This window comes from Stegodyphus dumicola, chromosome 3 (assembly GCF_044657685.1).
Source record: "Stegodyphus dumicola isolate Sdum_Otavi_A_Nest chromosome 3, ASM4465768v1".
In the NCBI taxonomy this organism is placed as follows: Eukaryota; Metazoa; Arthropoda; class Arachnida; order Araneae; family Eresidae; genus Stegodyphus; species Stegodyphus dumicola.
Window position 1 is genome coordinate 264,140,465 of NC_140770.1, and position 20,646 is coordinate 264,161,110.

General features: G+C 30.2%; 1 protein-coding gene across 4 annotated transcripts in view; it reads right to left on the reverse strand.

Annotated features, from left to right (window-relative positions):
* Vps52 (vacuolar protein sorting 52) overlaps window positions 1-20,646 on the reverse strand; it is a 76,572-nt gene that overhangs the window by 32,803 nt on the left and 23,123 nt on the right. For 3 of the 4 annotated variants that reach the window (XM_035354830.2, XM_035354823.2, XM_035354837.1), the window contains 6 exons: window positions 18,337-18,450; window positions 14,780-14,841; window positions 10,883-11,033; window positions 9,401-9,634; window positions 9,225-9,282; window positions 8,528-8,661 (listed from right to left, as the gene is read on the reverse strand). In XM_035354830.2, the coding sequence (XP_035210721.1) occupies window positions 8,528-8,661; window positions 9,225-9,282; window positions 9,401-9,634; window positions 10,883-11,033; window positions 14,780-14,841; window positions 18,337-18,450 (753 nt within the window). Of the gene's footprint in view, window positions 1-8,527; window positions 8,662-9,224; window positions 9,283-9,400; window positions 9,635-10,882; window positions 11,034-14,779; window positions 14,842-18,336; window positions 18,451-18,910; window positions 19,068-20,646 lie in introns of those variants that run through there. The other variant, XM_035354844.2, reaches the window with a different exon arrangement.

A 20,646-nucleotide genomic window follows, 5' to 3' on the forward strand; every position in this document is an offset into this window, starting at 1 on the left:
CTGGTGGCTTTAAGCTTGTCTGGAGGTAAGCGTCTAGGTTTAGCGGCAATTGGAGGTCCGTTAGTTTCAATATAATGTAGTACATCGTTCTTGGGTTCGGAAATACCCATAACTGTGCGCGTGATTGTAGGGAATTCTCTGAGAAGTTGATGCCATGGGGAGTTACCCGAAATCAGTTTAATGATCAAATCTTCACAATTGCGAATTACTCCAGGATAAGTTAAGTTGGTTATGGAATCTATCAAACGGCGATTCTTAATATCGACAAGCAAAGAAAATTTATGAAAAAAGTCAGCACCAATAATGAATTGCCATTGGAAGTTGCAGCGCAATCCTAAATCAACAGATATCAGGCGTTCACCAGAAGTTTGAATAGGAGTTCCATTTGCTATATAAAGTTGTAACTTAATAAGGTGCTTTTTTTCGTAAAAATGTGGTGGAACGGCAGAAACATCAGCCCCGGTGTCTACAAGAAACCTTAAGGACGAATTCTTTTCGATGACGAAAAGGCGTGCAAAATTCCGGCCGCTGTCAATCACAACTTCGAGCAACGGCCCTTCTCGTTTCCCTGGTCACGATGGGTGGCATTTGTTTGCCTTGTTTCCAAATTTGTGGTGGTAAAAAACAAATACTCAGAGGAGGGCTTTCATAACGTTTTCTCAGGGGGTCAATTTCCTGTATTTCGACTACGTGATGTGGAGAGGTTGCGGTGTTAAGATGGATACTAACTTGGATGGCTACTAACTGAGCAACCTGTTTGGACAAATCATCAATTTGAGCCTGTAACGACACAATACCTGGACCAGGAGCCTGCACTGCATGTATTTGCTCAGAAATGGCCAGTTCGTGAATTTTATCAGTGATTTCGAGAAGCTTTTGAAGTGGCTCGCTACTGGCCGCTAAAATGGTTTGCATGTTAGATGGGAGTCTATTCATCCATAATGTTTTAAGAATGTTATCCGTTAGGTTACCGTCGGCTAAGTCTCACATTTTAGACAGCAACTAAGGTCTTATATCATCCAACTGTAAATCGTGCAGCAGCTGCTTGATTTTAACTGTTTCGATTCTTCATAAACAGAAATTAATTTTTTTTAAAAGATTAGTATTTGTTAATCGCCGGTGGATTCAAAATTATTTCACGAGCTGTTTGCAGTACCTCTGATTCTAACGCGGCGATCGCTGTATAAAATTGAGTTTCGTCGGCAGTAATGTAACTCAGTTTAAACTACGCATCCAATTGAATGAACCATAACGATGGGTCTCGGGGACAAAAAGGCGGTGGCTTAACTGCCACTTCGCGCCAATTGTGAAGCAGCATCATTGACAACCACTTTAGATCAATCAAATATGCACAATAATAATATGTATAGAAAAATAATAAATCTGTATATAGTGACACAGTTTCTTGGTACTTGAAATTAGAGAAGTTGGCGGTTCAAATGCAACAGGCGATACACATATCCGCTGAAATTATGACTGAAATATGTTGACTCATCGGAATGCGGCACAACGCTTGAAATCACAGGTGAAATGTCTTACTTGCATCTCATCACACTGGATAACTTACTGGTGCTCAGAATTTTGACATATAAACTCATATTCGTGCAATATTGAAGATTGCTATTCGTAATAAATACGGATCACCAATTATGGTAGTACAATTTTTTGAGACAGATCATTAAATAATTATAACAATTGAATAGAATAAATATTATTCTGTTTTTGGTTGCTATGGGTTACCAGACTGGCAGAGTTGAGTTGTAGTAGGCAAGATGCCACATATCTATTTATCTGTTATTTTTTAAAACACTTATATAAATATGTAAAATAAATAACAGCTTTTTAACTAATTCTAGATCATCGTATGTTTGAATTTTTTCATCGACACAGATGCATTTCCGAACCCAAGGCTAGTGTAGTTAGGTAGTGACTGTTCTTAATATATTTTTGAGTATTTTATGGCAGATTCAGCATTTTATTATTATTTGTATTATTTTCTTATTACGAATATATTCTATACATTATATATTGAAAGTTTTTTTGTGTGTGGGGGGGGGGCGCCAAAAAGGTATTTTGCCCCGGGCGCCAGTTATGCTTGCTACGCCACTGTTGACAAGTTAGTTGGTATTCTCGACACAGCAATTACAGGACTTGAACAGTAGAACTTTGTAACTGAACAAGAAATTATATCTGTTTATAGAATTAAAGAGAAAGTATTAGCACAAAAACGAAGCAACTGAAACAACTTACATTGATAGAAATGTTTACTAAAGTAAACAAATAAATATTAAGCTTTTTTTTTTTTTTTTTTGTAAATTTTGATACCTTTTAGATCATAATTGCTTTTCATTTCATAAATTACGGTTTCACATTTTTAATTGTATAATTTCTGCATGCCATCTTACCAGATTTAAATTGATGATCTATAATCCGGAAAAACCCCTAATCCGGAATCGCCGAAGTCGCGACGAGTCCGGATTACGGACTTTGTACTGTATCATAAAATAACTAATTACTCTATAAATCAGCTAATGATAAACAGTTAAAATGCAAATTAAAAAAAAATTAACTGAATTATACAGCATTCAAAATGTTATTACAAAGGCACAAATCATTTGATATAACAGGGATTATTAAAGCGGCACTTAAAATTGCATAGAATATTATTTCTATATAAAAATGCACTTTTTATTAGACACACTGCGTTTTATAAGAATGTTTTTTAAATCTTTGACTGGTACCTAAACTTTGAGCTGTAGCAACCAAAGGCAACAATTTCTCTATATCTGGCACTTTAATTTTCATTCACAGATGTTGAACTGGGCTCAAGAATATAGCTGTTTTATGCACCAGTTTCTTACTGAAAAATTCTTTTTTGATCATTTTCATAATAATAACTAAAACAGATCTGGTATCTTCTCTTCATCTGTCAACTTTAGGTATGAGGCAGACCACACAGAGATGAGAAAATTGTATGAGACCCCCCCCAAAAAAGTCACTGCTTTTAAGCTGTTAGAATGTGCCAGACGACATGGTCTTACATCACAGATGCAATAATTTGTTCCAGTTGACAGTACAAGAGACATGACTTTATGACCAGTGTCAAGAGGTTTTAGTGTGCACTGTGTCTATCATCAAAGCCTCTCGATTTCAGGAGGACTGACGAACCAATGATCTTGTGTTTCCTCTGATATCGTTCCAAATATAATGAATCAGAGGATGTAAATTACAACTGAAAAATTAAGGAGGCATGGCTAATTCAGTCTGCAGATGGTTTCCAATGAAACAACATGCCAGAATGCTCTGGAAATCTCGACTAGAGGGAGCCGCCGTTAGCAGAATCTTCACATAACGAGGACAGCAGGACCAGGACGAGGGCGAGGCACTTGCCTCAAGTGAACAGATAGAAGGGGCACCAAATTAGCTATTCGAGCAAAAATTCAGAAATTTTTTTTTAAAACTTATGATTTTTAACTTTTAATTTTGGAATACATCAGTGAATATTAAATGAATTTTGTGTTATAAACAATCCAGCTAATAAACGAAAAACTAATAACATTAATATATTCTCAAAAGACATGAGCTTTCACAGTAGTGTATATAATATTTTCTAACATTGAAATTTGTTATTGAAAGTAGCTTTAAGGAACTAATTACACTTTGTGTAACGAATTGTATAGGCTAAACATTCATAGAAAATATTATACTGCCGACATTAGTTGTTCTTTGCTCTCTTTACTTAGTCATAACAAACTTGCCGAAGTCCACTTACTAGAACAGACCGCGATATAACTGCTGAGTTTTTAAATTTCATAAACACCTTCTGGAATAGCATCCAAAGAATAAAAAAATGAGATTTAAAATGAAATGTACCATATTATTAGTTATTGTGCTTTTTTTTGTACAAAATTTTCCAATAAGCGAGGTGCATGAATCAAAGTTTTTGGCTTGTATTCACACTCATGTTGCACGAGAACTGTATGGATTGTTTCATTTAAAGTTATTTTTCAAACAGATGCTGAAGATTAAAAAATCGGTTCATTCTTTGTCAATTGGGATGCAAAGATATACGGTAAGATAAATGTTTTTAAATAATTCTATTGTTTATATTGAAACAATAAAATAAAATTTTCAGTTTTAGAGAACTAAAGAAAAGGGTTTAAAATGTTGAGTACTTTGTGGAAGATATAAGACAAACTGTTCTGGCTAATTCTAATGTAATTAATTGATTTTGATGTAGCAAATATCTTTTAGAAAATTTAGTTTTGTTCTGTTGATTATAACGGGATCGATCTAAAAATATATTTAAAAGATTGCCCTTCTTGCTAAAAAAATTTAAGAAATACTTGTTGCTGTAAATAAAAATTAATGATAAATGGCTGTCATAGTCGCGAAATTTAACACATAGAAGTTTCTTGAGTTAACTGACGAGGCGTAATAAATAAAGTAAAGATAAATTATGAAGTATTATTACATCTTGTTAATTTTAAAATTATGCATTGATTGTCAAGATATCACGAGATTGTTAGGGAAAAAAAAAGTGTCTGACAGCCAAACTATTGGCATATTTAAATTAGATGGAATATAAATTTCTGCTGAAGCTCAAATACACTTTTTGTTGGGAGTGGATAATTTAACTGATGAAAGGTTCTGTGGATATTAAAGAGTGATTTCATTGATTAATCTATTATAATGATGCTCGCAACACTAAATGCTTTAGAAGCGATGCTTTTGTGGAGGATGTTCTGATAGATCTGTCTGATATTTAAGGTACAGAAGACTAAATGCAGTCAATCTGATCACTACAATAAACTGTTTGAACAAGTTGCCTATGCTACCTCTCAGCCACTTCTGAACGTGAACATTAATGGAAAGCCCAGAAATGTAGAAAAGTTTATGTTAAGAAAAATTTCCGTTATCAAAAATATCTCTTTAAGTGCTTCAAATGAAAGTCGCAATTTTACTTAACATATCAAATAGGATTATTTGTGGAACTGCGTTAAAGGTTAAAAAAAATGAAAGAACTATAAAATTCATTGCACATAAGAGAATTTCAACAAATGACGGAAAATTGTTCGTATAATTTTAGAAATGTGAAATGGTTTCAGTATAAAAAACCTTACTCAGGTTTCATTAATACTGCAATATACAGAGGATCAGCAATTTAAATTAAGAATTGTAATGGATTTTGATGCATTAATAACATAAGTGTGGTAAAACGACATTGCAAACTTTACATAACCAAACCATAGCTCGTATTAAAGTATACAATATTTTTCATTTCATAACAACTCGAACTTCACAATTTTATACAGAGCCAGCGTTGATTAGTAGCACAGTTAAATTCTTATTTCTTATGACTATATTTTTGTTTTCAAAGTAAGTATCGTGAATAATTTTTTAAAGTATGACAATCTGTTGTCCTCCATTCACCGAGACCATTAACCGTAAAGACAAATTTGACTGCGGTTGAAATGAACTGTTTCTGAAAGTATGTTTTTCTCACTAAAAATATCAAGTTGGCAAATATAACTTTGTTTGGTGCATCTTCTCTTACAACGGAAAAGAACCAAAATCTGCGGAGAAGGAAAATGGAATGCTATAATTAGCTAAATAAAGTGTTTATGTGTTTCAAAATGGAATCTTATTCATAATCAAACAGAAATACCAAATGCTACGCCGAAAGAAGTTTATGGCACAATATTTTTTGTAATGCATTTTTGAAAAATGTAAAACTTCAACTTTAGAGATGAGTATATCATAAGGATTTGAAGAGAAACGAAAGCGAAAAGTTAATAAATCAGATTGTGAGGAATCAATTGATACAAATTGTAGTTTTTCAGAAACAGATATTTTTATAGAAATTAAAGAAGTGTTCGACGTTTTAATTTCACAATTGAAATGGCGATATGAAAAGTTAAATGAAATCTCTTCCGGTTTTCAGTTTCTAAATGGTGAACAATTAATGTCATTACATTTAAGTAATTTAAAGGCAGCAGCTTATAACTTAGCACTTAAATATCTGAATGATATGAATGCTGAAGGAATTCAGTCAGAAATATCTAGTTTTAAAAACCATGCTATTTAAATAATTCCGGACACAAAAGCAACTACAAGCTTAGAACTTTTAAAAATAATTCATGATTATAATTTAATACAGTCCTATCCCAATTTGGAAGCAGCATAAGAATTTTTTTAACATTGCTAGTTACTGTAGCTAGTGGCAAAAGAAGCTTCAGCAAACTTAAAATAGTAAAGAATTATATGAGATCTTCAGTAGGCCAAGAAAAACTTTCAAACATGGCCATTCTGTTTATAGAACATGAGTTAAGTAATCAAATAGATTTTTAAAAAATTATTGACGATTTTGATTCTTTAAAAGCAAGAAAAATTAAATTATAAATATTCTTGAAAAGTTTATGCAATAATTTTTTGAGCATATGTTTTATTTATACTACTTAATATTACCTGCCATTTTTCAAAAAGCATATTTTTAATGTTTTCCATTTTTAAATCGTTAATCATTATATATGTTTCACTTTGTGGAATATAAAAAGTTATAATTAAATATTACTGTAAGCGTTATTGTATTTTCACTTGAAAGAGTTATTTTTAATGAGCGTAAAATATATATCAATATAGTTAATTTGTTCTCTATATGTATGATTATAGGTATATATATATATATATATACATTACGTGTTTGTATAATGCTATGTTTCCAAACATCATTTAGTATTATTTATTTATTCTCCCTCCCCACAAATAGGTAAATAAATAATCTTGCATTGTATACAGGGAGCACACATTTACCGCTTTGAAAAAATATGTAGGCATGCCTCTGGAGGACAGTTATCTTACATTAATTTTTCTATGTTTCCCATATTATTACATATATATGTAATACAGCTTCTCATAATTCGTAATAAATATGTTTGAGTTTGAGAAAAAGTAGTGTTCAGTACTAAACAGTAGGTGTTCCACAACCTCAACAATTGTAATAATCATCACAGCCTGGCACTGTTTACCACAGGTGCTAGCTCCCAGAAGCTTCAGAATTAGATTTATCAGAGATATTAATTTCACTTTCTTAGACTGAATTTCCAAAATTCTTTAGAGTTTTCTTTTTTCCTGTGAATATTCATTTCATTCAAACATAATTTGTAGATCTTCTGTGCAACTTTGTCTTCTAAAATAGTCCTCTAAACATGACACATCCACAGGTTCGTTTGATCACAGCATTCTTTTAAACAAACTATACATACTTTATTTAATGGCATTATTAAATCTTTTTTTTTCAACTAGTACCTGATTATTATGTTCTGAGATAAGAAATGGTGAACACTGATGTTCTGAGAATCTGACATAAAAAATGATTCAGCTATAGTAATATTTATATAGAGAGATTAAGTTCAGAAAATCCTCATTAATTACAAAAATATTGCATGCAAATGATTGAAAAATTATATCAGCTATTTTACACAGGATGCTTGTCATTACTCTATGAAACAAGTGGAATTAGATCTTATTACACATTTTAACTAACTAGATCAGTTATTTTCTAGGTATTCTATGAAAAAAATGGGTTTCTAACTTTAAGAGCAACACATATATTTTATGTTCACAGAAGTCCTTATGCTGCCATTTTTTTCACAGCTACCGAGTCTAGATGTATACACTTTCAATTATCAAAATGTTTTAAATGATACAAATTATTCATATTTTGGTATATATTAATTAAAAAGAATAACTGTGTGAAAATTACCAAATCTAACTGTTTATGCAGTTGTCTGATCCTTATAGTTATATATAGAAAAAAATTTAAGACTTGCTATAAAAATAAAACAAAAAAGTTTAACTCCCATATGGAAACATTTAATTTTTTCATGATGCATGAGTTAAAAAAAAATTAAGATAGGATAATTTGAGGTTAATTTTTTCCCCTTAGCTTTCATTCACTGATATTCTTTAGTGATTTACTTAGTGTTCAACACTCTTTAATTTGCAATTTTGTTACAAAATTACAATCTATTAAAATGATTTATTTTTATAATTTGCAAAATATAAAAATTATGAAAAACAATTTTCCCTTAAATAAATTAAAAGTTTTCACGTTAAGAATAAACCATTAACATTTCACACATCGAGCAACAACTAATTATCATGTGTTTAATTTCTCAAGAAAGCTTCAAGTAGCAAGAAGTTATGCACTGACAATTATAGAGACAAAGCATGAGTAATTATGTAGTCAATCAAAAAGTTTTTTTTTTTTTTTTCAATGGAATCCAGACATTAGTGAAATGCTCACAAGTCATTAAGTCAAATGTCATCAAAAAGTGATTAAATTCAAATAACAGTAACAATAAAAAGCAACTTAAACTTAAGATTACTTTTAACTCTGCTTTACATTTCCTTATATTCAATGACACTTTCGCTAGAATTAAGGTTAAAAAAAGATTCAAGACATAATATATACAGTTTTTCGTTATAAAATAAATGCATTTTAGCAAAAATAAAATATTCTTACTTTTATTTCATTCTTTTGGGCAGAATGTGGAACAATAATCTGACTTTCTAACTCTGTAGTTAAAATATTGCCTCTATTTCCAAGCGTAAAGACAGTAGAACGGTTTTTTAAGGACGGTTTTCCAGAAAAAATACTTAAAGTTCATTAAAGAATGATTCATGATGTATTATCAAAATTTTATGTAGAAGAAAACATGGTGTTACTTCAGAAGATCAATAGTTAATTCCAGTAAATCTTTAATGCAAATACACAATGAAAATACCTAAAAATAAAATGCCAGTAAAAGTGTAATGGAATATGTAGTCCATAAAATGGTTTCACTATATACATGCAATTCAAACAGAATAAACTTAAAATGACTATACTGAAAACATATTTATATGCCATGATTTGATTCCTTTAAAATACTTTGGATCAGAGATAGGTTAAGATCATGGTCTATTGGTTAATAATGATGTGCTTAAGAATTGATCGCAGAATATTTTCTACCCACTTATTACATTATTATTTTACATTTTCCCTGCACAGCAACAGATCATGGCATCACTCATATTGTAAAACTTAGCTCAAGCTTGCAAAAGAGGTTCAGCAGACCTGTATTAGCTAAACTATGTTACATTTATATTATGCTACAGAAAAGTGAAAAATTCATTTAATGCACAACTAAATTTTAAAAAACGATTTTTTTAAAGGATATTTCTTTTAGCAGTATCTTCAACTCCCATTAAATCATCTCTGTCAGCTACTTCTTCAAACTAAAGATGTAAATATATGTTACACAACTTAAAGTTTTCACACACATATTTTATAACTTTAGTTGATGGTTTAAAAAAAAAGGAACTTATTGCAAATTAGATGTTATAAAATGCTTACTTGAAGTTTCATTAATCGACTAGTATACATTTTAAAGTATGAAAACAAAATTTTGCTCATTGTATCTAGGTATTCCTCACGAACTTCACGGGCTATATCTCTTTCATGAGTCATCAAAAACTGATAATAAAATTTGTACTTTAGCAGAGCGTTTTGGGGAACTTGATAATTTGTCATCGGTTTACGAAAAGAATAAATTTTTTGAAGTAAGTACTCTCGAATTTTTGAAATTGCCTGAAAAAAAAAATAATCACATTAAAATCTAAAATTATAAATATCCTTTTTAATAATTTCAATAAAAGATATAACATTGATCTTTTTAGCCACACATTTAATTTAATCAAATCAAAAGAAAATTAATATTTAATTAATTGCATAAAAATAGGCTATACATTGAAATATAATAGTAATATTTTCAATTAGACAATACACTGAAATATAATAGCAATACTTCAATTTTTACAATAATATTTTCAAGTAAGTGAAATAATTGCACAAAAATAGGCAATACATTGAAAATAACAAAAAAGATGATAAAAGTATCAAATAAAAAATAAACTGAACATTAGGGATGACAAAAATTATGCTAGAAAATTTTAGCAATGACTGCAAGTGTAAACAATGAATATGCTCAATCAGTAAACAAAAAAACTCAATTACTTGAAGCATCTGATTTTCCGGCTGCCTTTGAAAATGCATTTAAATTATGTAACAAATTATAATATACGCAATATTTGAACTATTCAGAACCAAATAACATAAAAATTGTATATTAAACAAGCGATTAACGGATTTTAGATAGCAACTGTTAATCACCAATATCTGTCTAGTTAAAGACAGTTAACTATACCCACAGAAAATAAGGAAAATATAATTACGAAAGAAGACTACATTAAATGAATTCCAAGTTGGTGAAATATCTCTAACATATAAAAATGATATAACTGTTCCATGAATTAGAAAGAGGAGATGAAAGAAATAGCAAGTGCAAACATTCTGTAAATTTTTCACAACACTCAGATATTTTAACTCTATATCTAGAGATGATTAACATTCAGCTACTTCAATCAAGAGGAAAAAATCCATCATTTCCAGTGAACTCGCATCACCGTGTTCAATGAAACAGGAATCAATGAAAAGATCTGGAGTAATAACTTACATTTATAGGATGGCCAACATGTGGAATCAAAATCAAAACTGCTTTCAGTTCATTTTTCATTAAACCACCTCAAAGCTAAATAGAATAATGTGAATAATAAAATATATATCATGATTCATTGGGATTATACAATACTACTCCAGTAAAAAGTAGAAGAAAAGCAGAGAAATGGCAGATATTCAATCTATTCCTCAAATTCTTGCATACATTATAAATTTTACATAAAACAGAAATCTGAAACATTATTTTAGAATAATTAACAGATTTCAAACATTTCTGAAATACTTTCCAAATTTTGCAACATCAGAGTAAGAATCGATTACCTTTATTTTTAATTTTTCTAAGACATCTTTTACATCCTGGCAACATCTTGCATCTTTGAATGACTGCTCTTTCACGAAAGCAATTTTGTGATCTAGAATTTGAAGATCTTCAAGGAATTCTTTTTCTGTTACTGGAGTTTCTAATATATGTCTATAAAAATGTGATAAAATTCAACTGTGAATTATTTTGAATTATATTTAACTGTGAACAGAAGGGGCAAAGCAAAGCATTTAAAAACAGAGAATATTAAGTGAGCTAATCTAATACAAAAGTTATATTTCAATAAAGTTTCATAAATTAGCACATTTTTAACTTTTCTTTTCTCATGGCTTTGACTTAAAACTAGGGGAAACAAAAAACCTGGAAACCGCAATAAGAAAACATTTTTTAATTTCAGGACAAAATCATCAGAAACCCATTAATGGAGGAAGAACATGGCTCATATTTACTTTGTTTCTTTTTGTGAACAAGCTTTCATTAGTTTCGAAATTTAGGTACAAAATTAGGTATTAGTTTTGAAAATTTATGTAAATTTAGGTTCGAAAATTTAGGTACAGATTAACATTACAATAATGAGGTAACAAGAAATTGGCACATACTTTTCCAACATAATTATTCCTACTAATTATGCTATGATTCAATTGAAGCAAGATTTGATTTACAAAACTCAACAGACATTAAATCTTCAACCATAATGGATTTAATAAATGAACCATACAATGATAATAGAAGCAATTAATGATCCAACCAAAAACCACATGTAATTAGATACCTTTCAATATCATACATATTTTATAGCCAGTAGAATTCTCTTTTGGCATTCTTTTATTGAATGCAATCTGATTAAAAAGCTTAGTTTAAGTCACATTATAATTTTATGAGGTGGTTACTTTAATAGAATTTTTCTTGAATATCTCTTTCTTGAAGGAAAAGGATAACAGCTGTTAGTTTCTTGGCTGATCCCAAATCAGAAATTCCGCTGCAGTAAAATACACTGATCAGATGAAAAACTTGGTTGTCCAAATGATAGTTAGAAAGAAGTATCACAAGGAAAGAAGTTGAACCAAACTGGCCTCACTTAATATTGACAATAAAAATCAAAACAAAAAAATTTGTGATGTGGTTTTAAAAAATATGGAGATAATTAGTTTTGTAATTTTAATTACTTTTTTTATTACATTCAAAATTATAAAATTTATCAAATACCGATACATTAGGAAAAAATTTCTCTTTTAAACACCAAATTCTAAAGTAGTTATATTTGTAGTTAGAAAAGGCAACTCAGTTTAAAATAAATATATATCAAATTTTAAATTAAAATCTTTTTTCAAATTAAAATTGTCACTACTCGAAAGCTCAACATACTATATACATATTTGATTTGGCATTTCAAAAATTTTCATCCACATTTTAATAGAGGCATTCTTAAATGTGATTCAAAAATAATGAAAAAAACCTGTTATTTATTGCTAGTACTAATGTTACGGATTTTGTATTTAAATAGCTAATATTAGTAGAATTATAAATTAAATTGTTTTATTCCTCGTGCAGTGCAGCACGTGACGAATATTAAGAGAATCGGAAAATTAAAAATACAAGAGCACGTGCATTTGACATTTAATAAATAAATATCTCTTTTTGATTTCAAGAAATTGCTAGAACAATCTCATGCATTAAAAAAAAAAAAAAAAAACTTCACAAGGGGATCGAAACCGCTTAATTCGAAGTTTTTAGAAAACTGCTGATGTTTACTGTAGTGAATTTGCAGTGAAATCGGATTAGCTATGTTTTGAATTCAGTTCTGTTGAATGTTCGAGTAACTAAAAAGATAACTACTGTCAGATATCAAAATATTGTACGGATATCTGTGGAAATTTAAGCATTTTGTTTTATTTGTTGTGATAATAATAAATTTTATTCATTTTTCATCGGAATTGTGCATTCAATTCATAACGAACCCCTACGCATGCAACAGTAATATATTTATCTCCGCTTACAAAATTTTTAAAAATCTGTTTGTTAGTTAAAGAATTTTCATTTCTGAAATACACTCATGTCCATAAATTAAGGATAATGCAAAATCAGGCAAAGGAAGAGTTAGAAGCAAAATAAATTTGACTTACTTGTAAAGCTTATTTATTAAACAAAAGGTAAAGAGCAAAAAAAAGATGCTATATGTTTGATATTATTAAAAAAAATTAGCTATTTTTTCTCCCTGGAGGAAATTACAAAAAAAAAACCTATTTACAAAAAACAATATTACATGGTTGGTATGATTGTTAATATATTGTATGTCTCCCAGACGATGCAATACAGTCCGTACAGAGCCTAGGCATGCTGAGTATCAAATTATCGATCTGATCTTGGGGGATATTACACCACTCAAAAAGCAATGCTCTCCGAAGTTCCGGTAGACATGTAGGAGGAAGATGACGGGCTGCAACTCGTCGGCCAAGCATATCCCACACGTGCTCTACTGGATTCAAGTCCGGTGAGAATGCTGGCCAGTCCACGCAGGTGATATCCTCTGACTGAAGGCATTCACTTGCGATGTTTGCACGGTGAGGACGGGCGTTGTCATCCATAAACACAAATTGTGCGCCCATGGTGCCCCGAAACAAACGTACATGTTGTTCCAAAATGACATCCCGATACATTTGGCTTGTCATGGTTCCAATTTGAACATGCAGGTCAGTTCTGGAACCCAGAATAAATCCACCCCAACCGAGCACTCCTGCACCACCGTAACAGTGTCATTCAATGATGTTTTCTTGGTGGTAACGGGTACCTGGAGCTCTCCATATGAAAGTCCAGCGAGAATCAGACTGCAAGCTAAACTTGGACTCGTCGTGAAACATCACATAAGCCAACTGTTGTGGTGTCCATAATGCATGCTCTCTACTCCAGGCTAACCGCATGTGACAGTGAGTTGCAGTAAGTGGAACGCATCCGACAGGTCTACAAGCATATAGACCAATCTGCTCTAAGCGTCTGTACATGGTCTGCCTTGAAATTGTCGTACCAGTGGCTGAAGAGAGCTGACGAGACAGGTCTGAGGCTGTGCTCCGCCTGTTTCTTTTGGCAGTAACTGCCAAATACCGGTCCTCATTCGGCGTTGTAACTCTGCGGCAACCTGTGCTGTAACGTCTACTCACATTACCATCATCTTGGAATCGTTGCCAAAGCCTTGAGATGACACTCTGGGCAATTCCAAGTTCGTATGATACTTCCAGTTGGGTACGCCCACTTTCTAGACGGCCTATAATTCTACCACGTAAAAAATCATCCAAATGCGTCCTTTGTGTCATAATTATTCGGTTATTGCACTGAAATGCTTACAAAACGCCTGCGAACAATTTTACTTCTTTGCCTGTATTCCTTATATATCACTCTCTTACACTCTCGTCATTGTGACGTACCATCAGTGTCATCTGGTTACTTCCTGAAATTTGCATATGATTCTTGAAGTTGTGTGTAGTGATTTTACAGGTGATATATTTATTTTAGAGTTCAATTTCCGCGTGACTCCGAATTATCCTTAATTTATGGACATGAGTGAAGTTTAAATAACTAAAATTTTTACATATTAAAACACTTTTATATGCTTAAAGACAACAATCAATTTAATAAAAATTACACATCTTGAATGTATTGATATATAAAAAACATTAAGTACGTATATATTTTGTAGACCATATATGATACACTAAAAATTTGAATATTTTGTGAAAAATAAAAACTAAGATTATTCTAATGAATCAAAAGCTTAATTTGATAATTAATACAAATACAGAAACCCAATTAATGAAATGTATATTTTTAAAATTACAAACTGGAAATTTATATACATCAACATACATTTCAATTTAAACATCAAAATAAAAGTGCATTCTTACTGAATTAGACTTTCTTGTACTATCATATCATCCACAAATTGACTCAATTCACCCCGAATAGCCTAATGCAGAGGGAAAAAAAATAACATACATTTTTCTCTTCGATGAATAAATATAAATAAAAGATGCAAAGTAATTTTTAAAAAATATTTTAATAATTGCTTCTATCTGAAAACAGTTATGAATCATAAGAGCTGAGTCATAATTTTCATATTAAATGGAATTGCTTACTTTCAGCTACATGAAAGAAGTTTACAATGTTTTTCCATCACAGAATTTCATTTTCAATTATTTGACATTTAATTAATAATTTTCAGTAATTTGATGGTCAGTATGATTAATGGCTTTCAATTTCAATTTTTTAAACTGCACACTTACTAATTCAAGTATTCAGTTAATAATTTTCTCAGCTGAGACATCAACATTATATTTTATTAATCTACTTCAGTTGTTGCAATACATAGTTACATTAATTTCAAAACAGTTAAGAAATACTGTCAAATTATTTACTCTAAATATGTACAATAACTTGTCTATATTACTAAAATCTGTGCATGTCTGTCTGTCTGTTTGTTGCATTATCTCTTCTGGAATAGCGAAGAGTTCAGTTTCGAGAGGGTAACCCTAGATTCCAAAACTTCATGGGATTTTATAAAATATAAAAATATTTGGCAATGCTCCAGATTCCAAATATTAGTGAAGCCATTTCAACTAGTCTCATCTTTGTATGAATTTGATCAGCTGAGGTATTAATTTAAAACTCTGAAAAGAATTATCACACTCATTTTCCTGAAAGGCAACAGTCTTGCACATTGGTGATAAAAATGCTTCATTTCGAAAAGCATTGCCACTGCTTGTTTTCAAATCACAGACTTTGTTAATAAAAAATTCATAAGTTTTACAAAATATGAAACAAAAATATCATTGCCAAACATTAAACCTATTATTATTATATAAGGTCATATTCTGACTTTGAAGATGTATGCGATTGCATATGACGTCATTGTATGTCAAAATTTTTTTGCTAGTATCAGCATTGTAAATAACTAGCTTCTGCTGGCAACCTTTGTGTTTTAGATTAGTATGACTGACAAAACATGTTATTGTCATGTTTATTCTTTTATTGATATTGAGAAAATGTTATTATATTACCTTAAATCATGACATCATATGCATTAAGCCTTTGCGGTGCACTATACGTTAATGTCGGAATTTCAACAAAAAAAAGTTGTATGCAGTCTATTTAGTCCTAAAGGAGTATACAGGTAAAATTTTGTAAAAATTGCACTTACCGTTTTAATTCTGTGGGTGTTCCATGAGGTGGAACACTGCGCTGCCAGAAATTTTAAAAGTGCGACTAAGCAAGCATTGCAGTGAAGCACGAAAATGAGTAGAAGTGTTTGTATAAGAATGAAAAAACTCTGTATTATGGCTGTATACATGGTTTCCTGTATATACACAATATTCTTGAATACATATGGACAAATGAGATAAATATCTATATACACAAGTTCTATACGCAAAGATATTTACAAATTTTCCTATTTCTTAGCTTCCTGAAATTGTTCAAAGCAAGTCACACCTTTTTGATGGAAGCACAAACCAACTACGGTTAAAATAATTCACTACAATTAATATTAACAATAAAGAAAAATAAGCCTATAATATATACACGAAAAATATCTACACAATTATTAAAAATAAACAGGGATGAAACTAAAAAGTGACAGCAAAAAATTCGTGCAGGTCTAAGCAAAGATGAGTCAAGTTACTAATAAAATTCCTGCCAAAAAATTAGAGATGCCAATATTAAGGCTTTCATAACACAAAACACACCTCACCCCTCAATACTGCTTTGTTTGAATTCATTCTCCCCCAAAACAATGGAAACAGAAAACGTAAACAACGGATGTTCTCTCCTAAGCACAGATGTTCTGATTCGTAACAGCATGAGATCACTAAAAGTGCAGTGTTCCCGCTAATGGTACACCCGGTTTTATTCAATGATTCTGCATATGGTTTTTGTATGAAAGATTAAAAAAATATATAGAACAAATAATTTGAAGTACAGCCAGCAAAATTATGCCTAATTTTTTTCCAAATAAAATTTTTTATATCATTAAAAATATAGAGAAAATTACTTGAAAAAAGTGGATTTTAATAACACATAATAAAGGAAAATTCTGTGTCTCCTTGTGATATGCTGCTACCTAATGTTTAAAAAGAAAAGTTCAAACTATATTATAAAGGCATTTTTATCTATTTACGGTTGAATTTCAGAAGAAGAAGGTTTCAGAAGCAATTCAATTTAGGTGTTCCATGTAGTGGAACGCTGAGCCACAAAGGGTTAACCTGAAGTGTCAAAAGTTTTCGTTTCCTGGTTTGGCAATAAAAAAGTTATTTACGAATAGGTTGTTGCTTGGAAAGAATGAACTGATTACATTCATATTGAAATGTTTCTATACATTTGCTTTTCAGGGATACATTGAACTTATAAATTTTGCTTTGGCTGCAGCCCGTTCATCTGGCAGGCTTGCCTGCTAGTAATATGTATAAAGCTTGCAATATGTATAACAGCTTGTAAAAATGTAAATGATTCAATATCTAGAATGATCCAATATCTGGACCTCCAGACCACCGGGAGGGGGGGAGTCACAGTCTTTCAGCCCTTGGGAGGTTGGAGGGGAAGCATTTTTCTAAGACATACTTGTTTGAAGTTGGATGTTCCTTATACTGATTTTCTTTTTTTAGCATAGCAACAGGGAAGCATAAAAGGGTTACATTCCAAGGAACTTAAGTCCACCTAACATATTAAATTTGCTCTTAACTTTCTGACTTCAAGCAGCTTATTATTTTCTTATGTCTATTATTAATTTTATTAAAATAAGTTTCAGTAAATGATATCATCACGGTTTTACTCCCCCCCCCAAAAAACTATACATCTGTCGATCAACAAATGGATATTGGAATTTTACATGCACTTAATGAAAATATAAAGCAGCTTTTTAAAATCTGATGCAGAAATAAGACCATCTGAGAATTCTAGAAATTTTCTAATATAAAATCTGATGTGTGCAGCATAGTATGATGATAAGAAGGCATGTCTGCAGATATTTTTTAAAATGGCTAGTAAATTTCTTAACGATAATGAAAGTCGCACATTTGAGGGTTTTGGATATTACAAGTATAAAGCTGAAATTTTACTATTAAAAGAAATATAAGTTGCTAAATGAAGATGAGAAACATGAGATAAGAAATATGAGAAAATTTCTAAATACTGCCATTTTGGCTTCAAGTCACATTTTAATTTTACATTGTGGCGATTCAGAAAGCTAGTTTCATTCTATAAAATACCTGTACCTTAACTATTAATAAAGAATATTTTAAATTTCATAACTTCTATATGTCATCTTATTAGATTTAAACTGATGATCTAAAAATCCATAAATTTCCGAAACCCAGAATCAACAAAATCTCCATAATTTTGGATCTTTTACTGTATTTAGAAGAAAAAAAAGAAAAAAGTGTTTAGTAAAATTTTAAGAAAATATACTCACTTGTCGATTTTTTAGTCTCACATTCATCGATACTGATTGTTGTTGTAAAGTCAATATTTCCTTACTAATACTTCCAAGATCTGACTGAAAAAGCCTCAACATTTGTTCCATTCTCTAATATGGGAAATACACAAATTTTCAGTATGCAATTGAAAAATATGAAAAAGCAGACACAAAGATAATATTCTATATTTTATCAATCTAACTAAAATTTCAGATATTATATAATACAGTGCAATTCAAAGTTCCCAAACTCTAATCTATCAAGTTCATGCCTGTTTTATTTTATTGCTGATTTATTTTATTTTAGGTTTACAATATTAATCATAGAATTATTAAGTTACAAAAGTGAACAAAATATATCCTTTTCACAGTTTTCTTTCCCACTGGAAATGATATAAACCCTAATATTTACAATGATAATTCAAGGACTTCTGAATTGTACAGTACTAAAATAATTCTCTCAATAATGTACACCTAATTTCTGTTCATATATTGTTTTCCTATTAGATTTATATACTTCATACATGAAAACTTAAGTAATACTATTTCATATCTTAAAAAAAATACATACATCCACAATAACAACATATTTCTTGCTTTGTTTAGATTGCCAACTAGGATATCACACATTGTTACTTGTTGTTCTGTAGATCATTACACTTTTAGCCAATAAACCTCTGCTCTTACACAAGACTCGTAGCAGCATGTTGTCTCTTCCCACCCCTGGCTCAATGTATTTGGCATTCGGTTCTTCAGCGCACATAAGAATTTCATTGAAGTTTTTTCATTGAACATATTTATCCAAAAAAGTAATACTTATAAATGTTTTCATTGTTACAATACATAATAATAAATATAATCATAATATTTACAATGATAATTCAAAGACTTTTGAAATGTACTGTACTAAAATAATTATCTTAATAACATATATCTTATTTCTGTTGACATATTGTTTTCCCATTACATTTATAATATTTATACATGAAAATTAAAGTGACACTAGTTCATTGAAAACATTCATTGAAAACAGTGTTCATTGAAAACATCATACATTTAAAAAAATACTTTTAAAAGGAACACTTTTATGCAAAAACAATCACTACTTTGAAATCAGCAGTCCAAAATCTAGTTTTTATGCTTTCTGATTTAATAGTTTTCGGTTGTTGATCAATGAACTGTATTTAAAAGAATGTATTAAAGAACTACTATACATAATTTTAAAAATATATATATTATTTAAGATTTAAAAACTTAACAACCTGACATGAAAATAATTAGATTTTCAATTTGCATGTGAAATGAAAAGGACTGAAAGTTGTTAAATTTTAAATTATTCTCTTATGTATTCTAAAAATTAAGCTTATATGTGTAGTTTCTTATATATATTATATAATTTATGATTTATAAAAATTTATATAGTTCATTGAAAACATATAATGCAAAATATGTTATAAGCATCGATATAAATTCCAGTTTTGCAATTTATGCTTAGGAGCTACCTACATAAGCAGAAAAAAGCTACTAAAATTTAAGAGTTTCAAATAATACCATTTAAAATTAAAAAAAGAGACAAATTGTGTAACAATAATCAGAAACTGTTTTGTCCCCATAAGCTCCTTTAAAATAGGCAGTGAAGAAAGATTTATTGTAGCAGACACAATAAAATTAATAAAAAAGAGATCTCATTTAATGATTAATATAAAACTATAAAACTTTTTAAATGATAGCATCTTTTGATTTAATGATAACACATAAAAGCCAATAATTTTATGAAAAGTAATGGTATATGCAGGGAATCACAGGAAAAATCTTCCAAAATAACCGAATCATATCTCTAACAGTGAATAATGAAATGTGTACAAGTTTCAAATAACACTGTATGTAACTTGACAATTTAAAATTAGTATTAACCTGATCAGTACAGTGGTTAGTGCTCCTAGTTAAGTTGCAAATTTTAACTGTGCTAATATATTTAAATTAATTGTATATTTCAGTTTTTTAAGTTTTAATTGAAACTATTTGTTAAATAGTGTAGTGGGAATTTATTTTTGACAGTTAAGGATTCATTACGTTATTATCAGTTCTTAGGTTTCCCATGGCAGGGAGATTTTTTATGAGCATCTGGAAAAAGAAGAGTAGGTAGAAAAGGCATTATTAGTTATGATGGTCAGTGTTGGTTCTTTGTTTTCGACTTTTGTTTGAAAGCTTCAGTTTACAACATGAATTGCACTATCTTACACTTCAGGATGGAGAAAGCCAATGGAAAATTTAGTTACTGGAGAATAACTGGCATTTTTGTTTTGC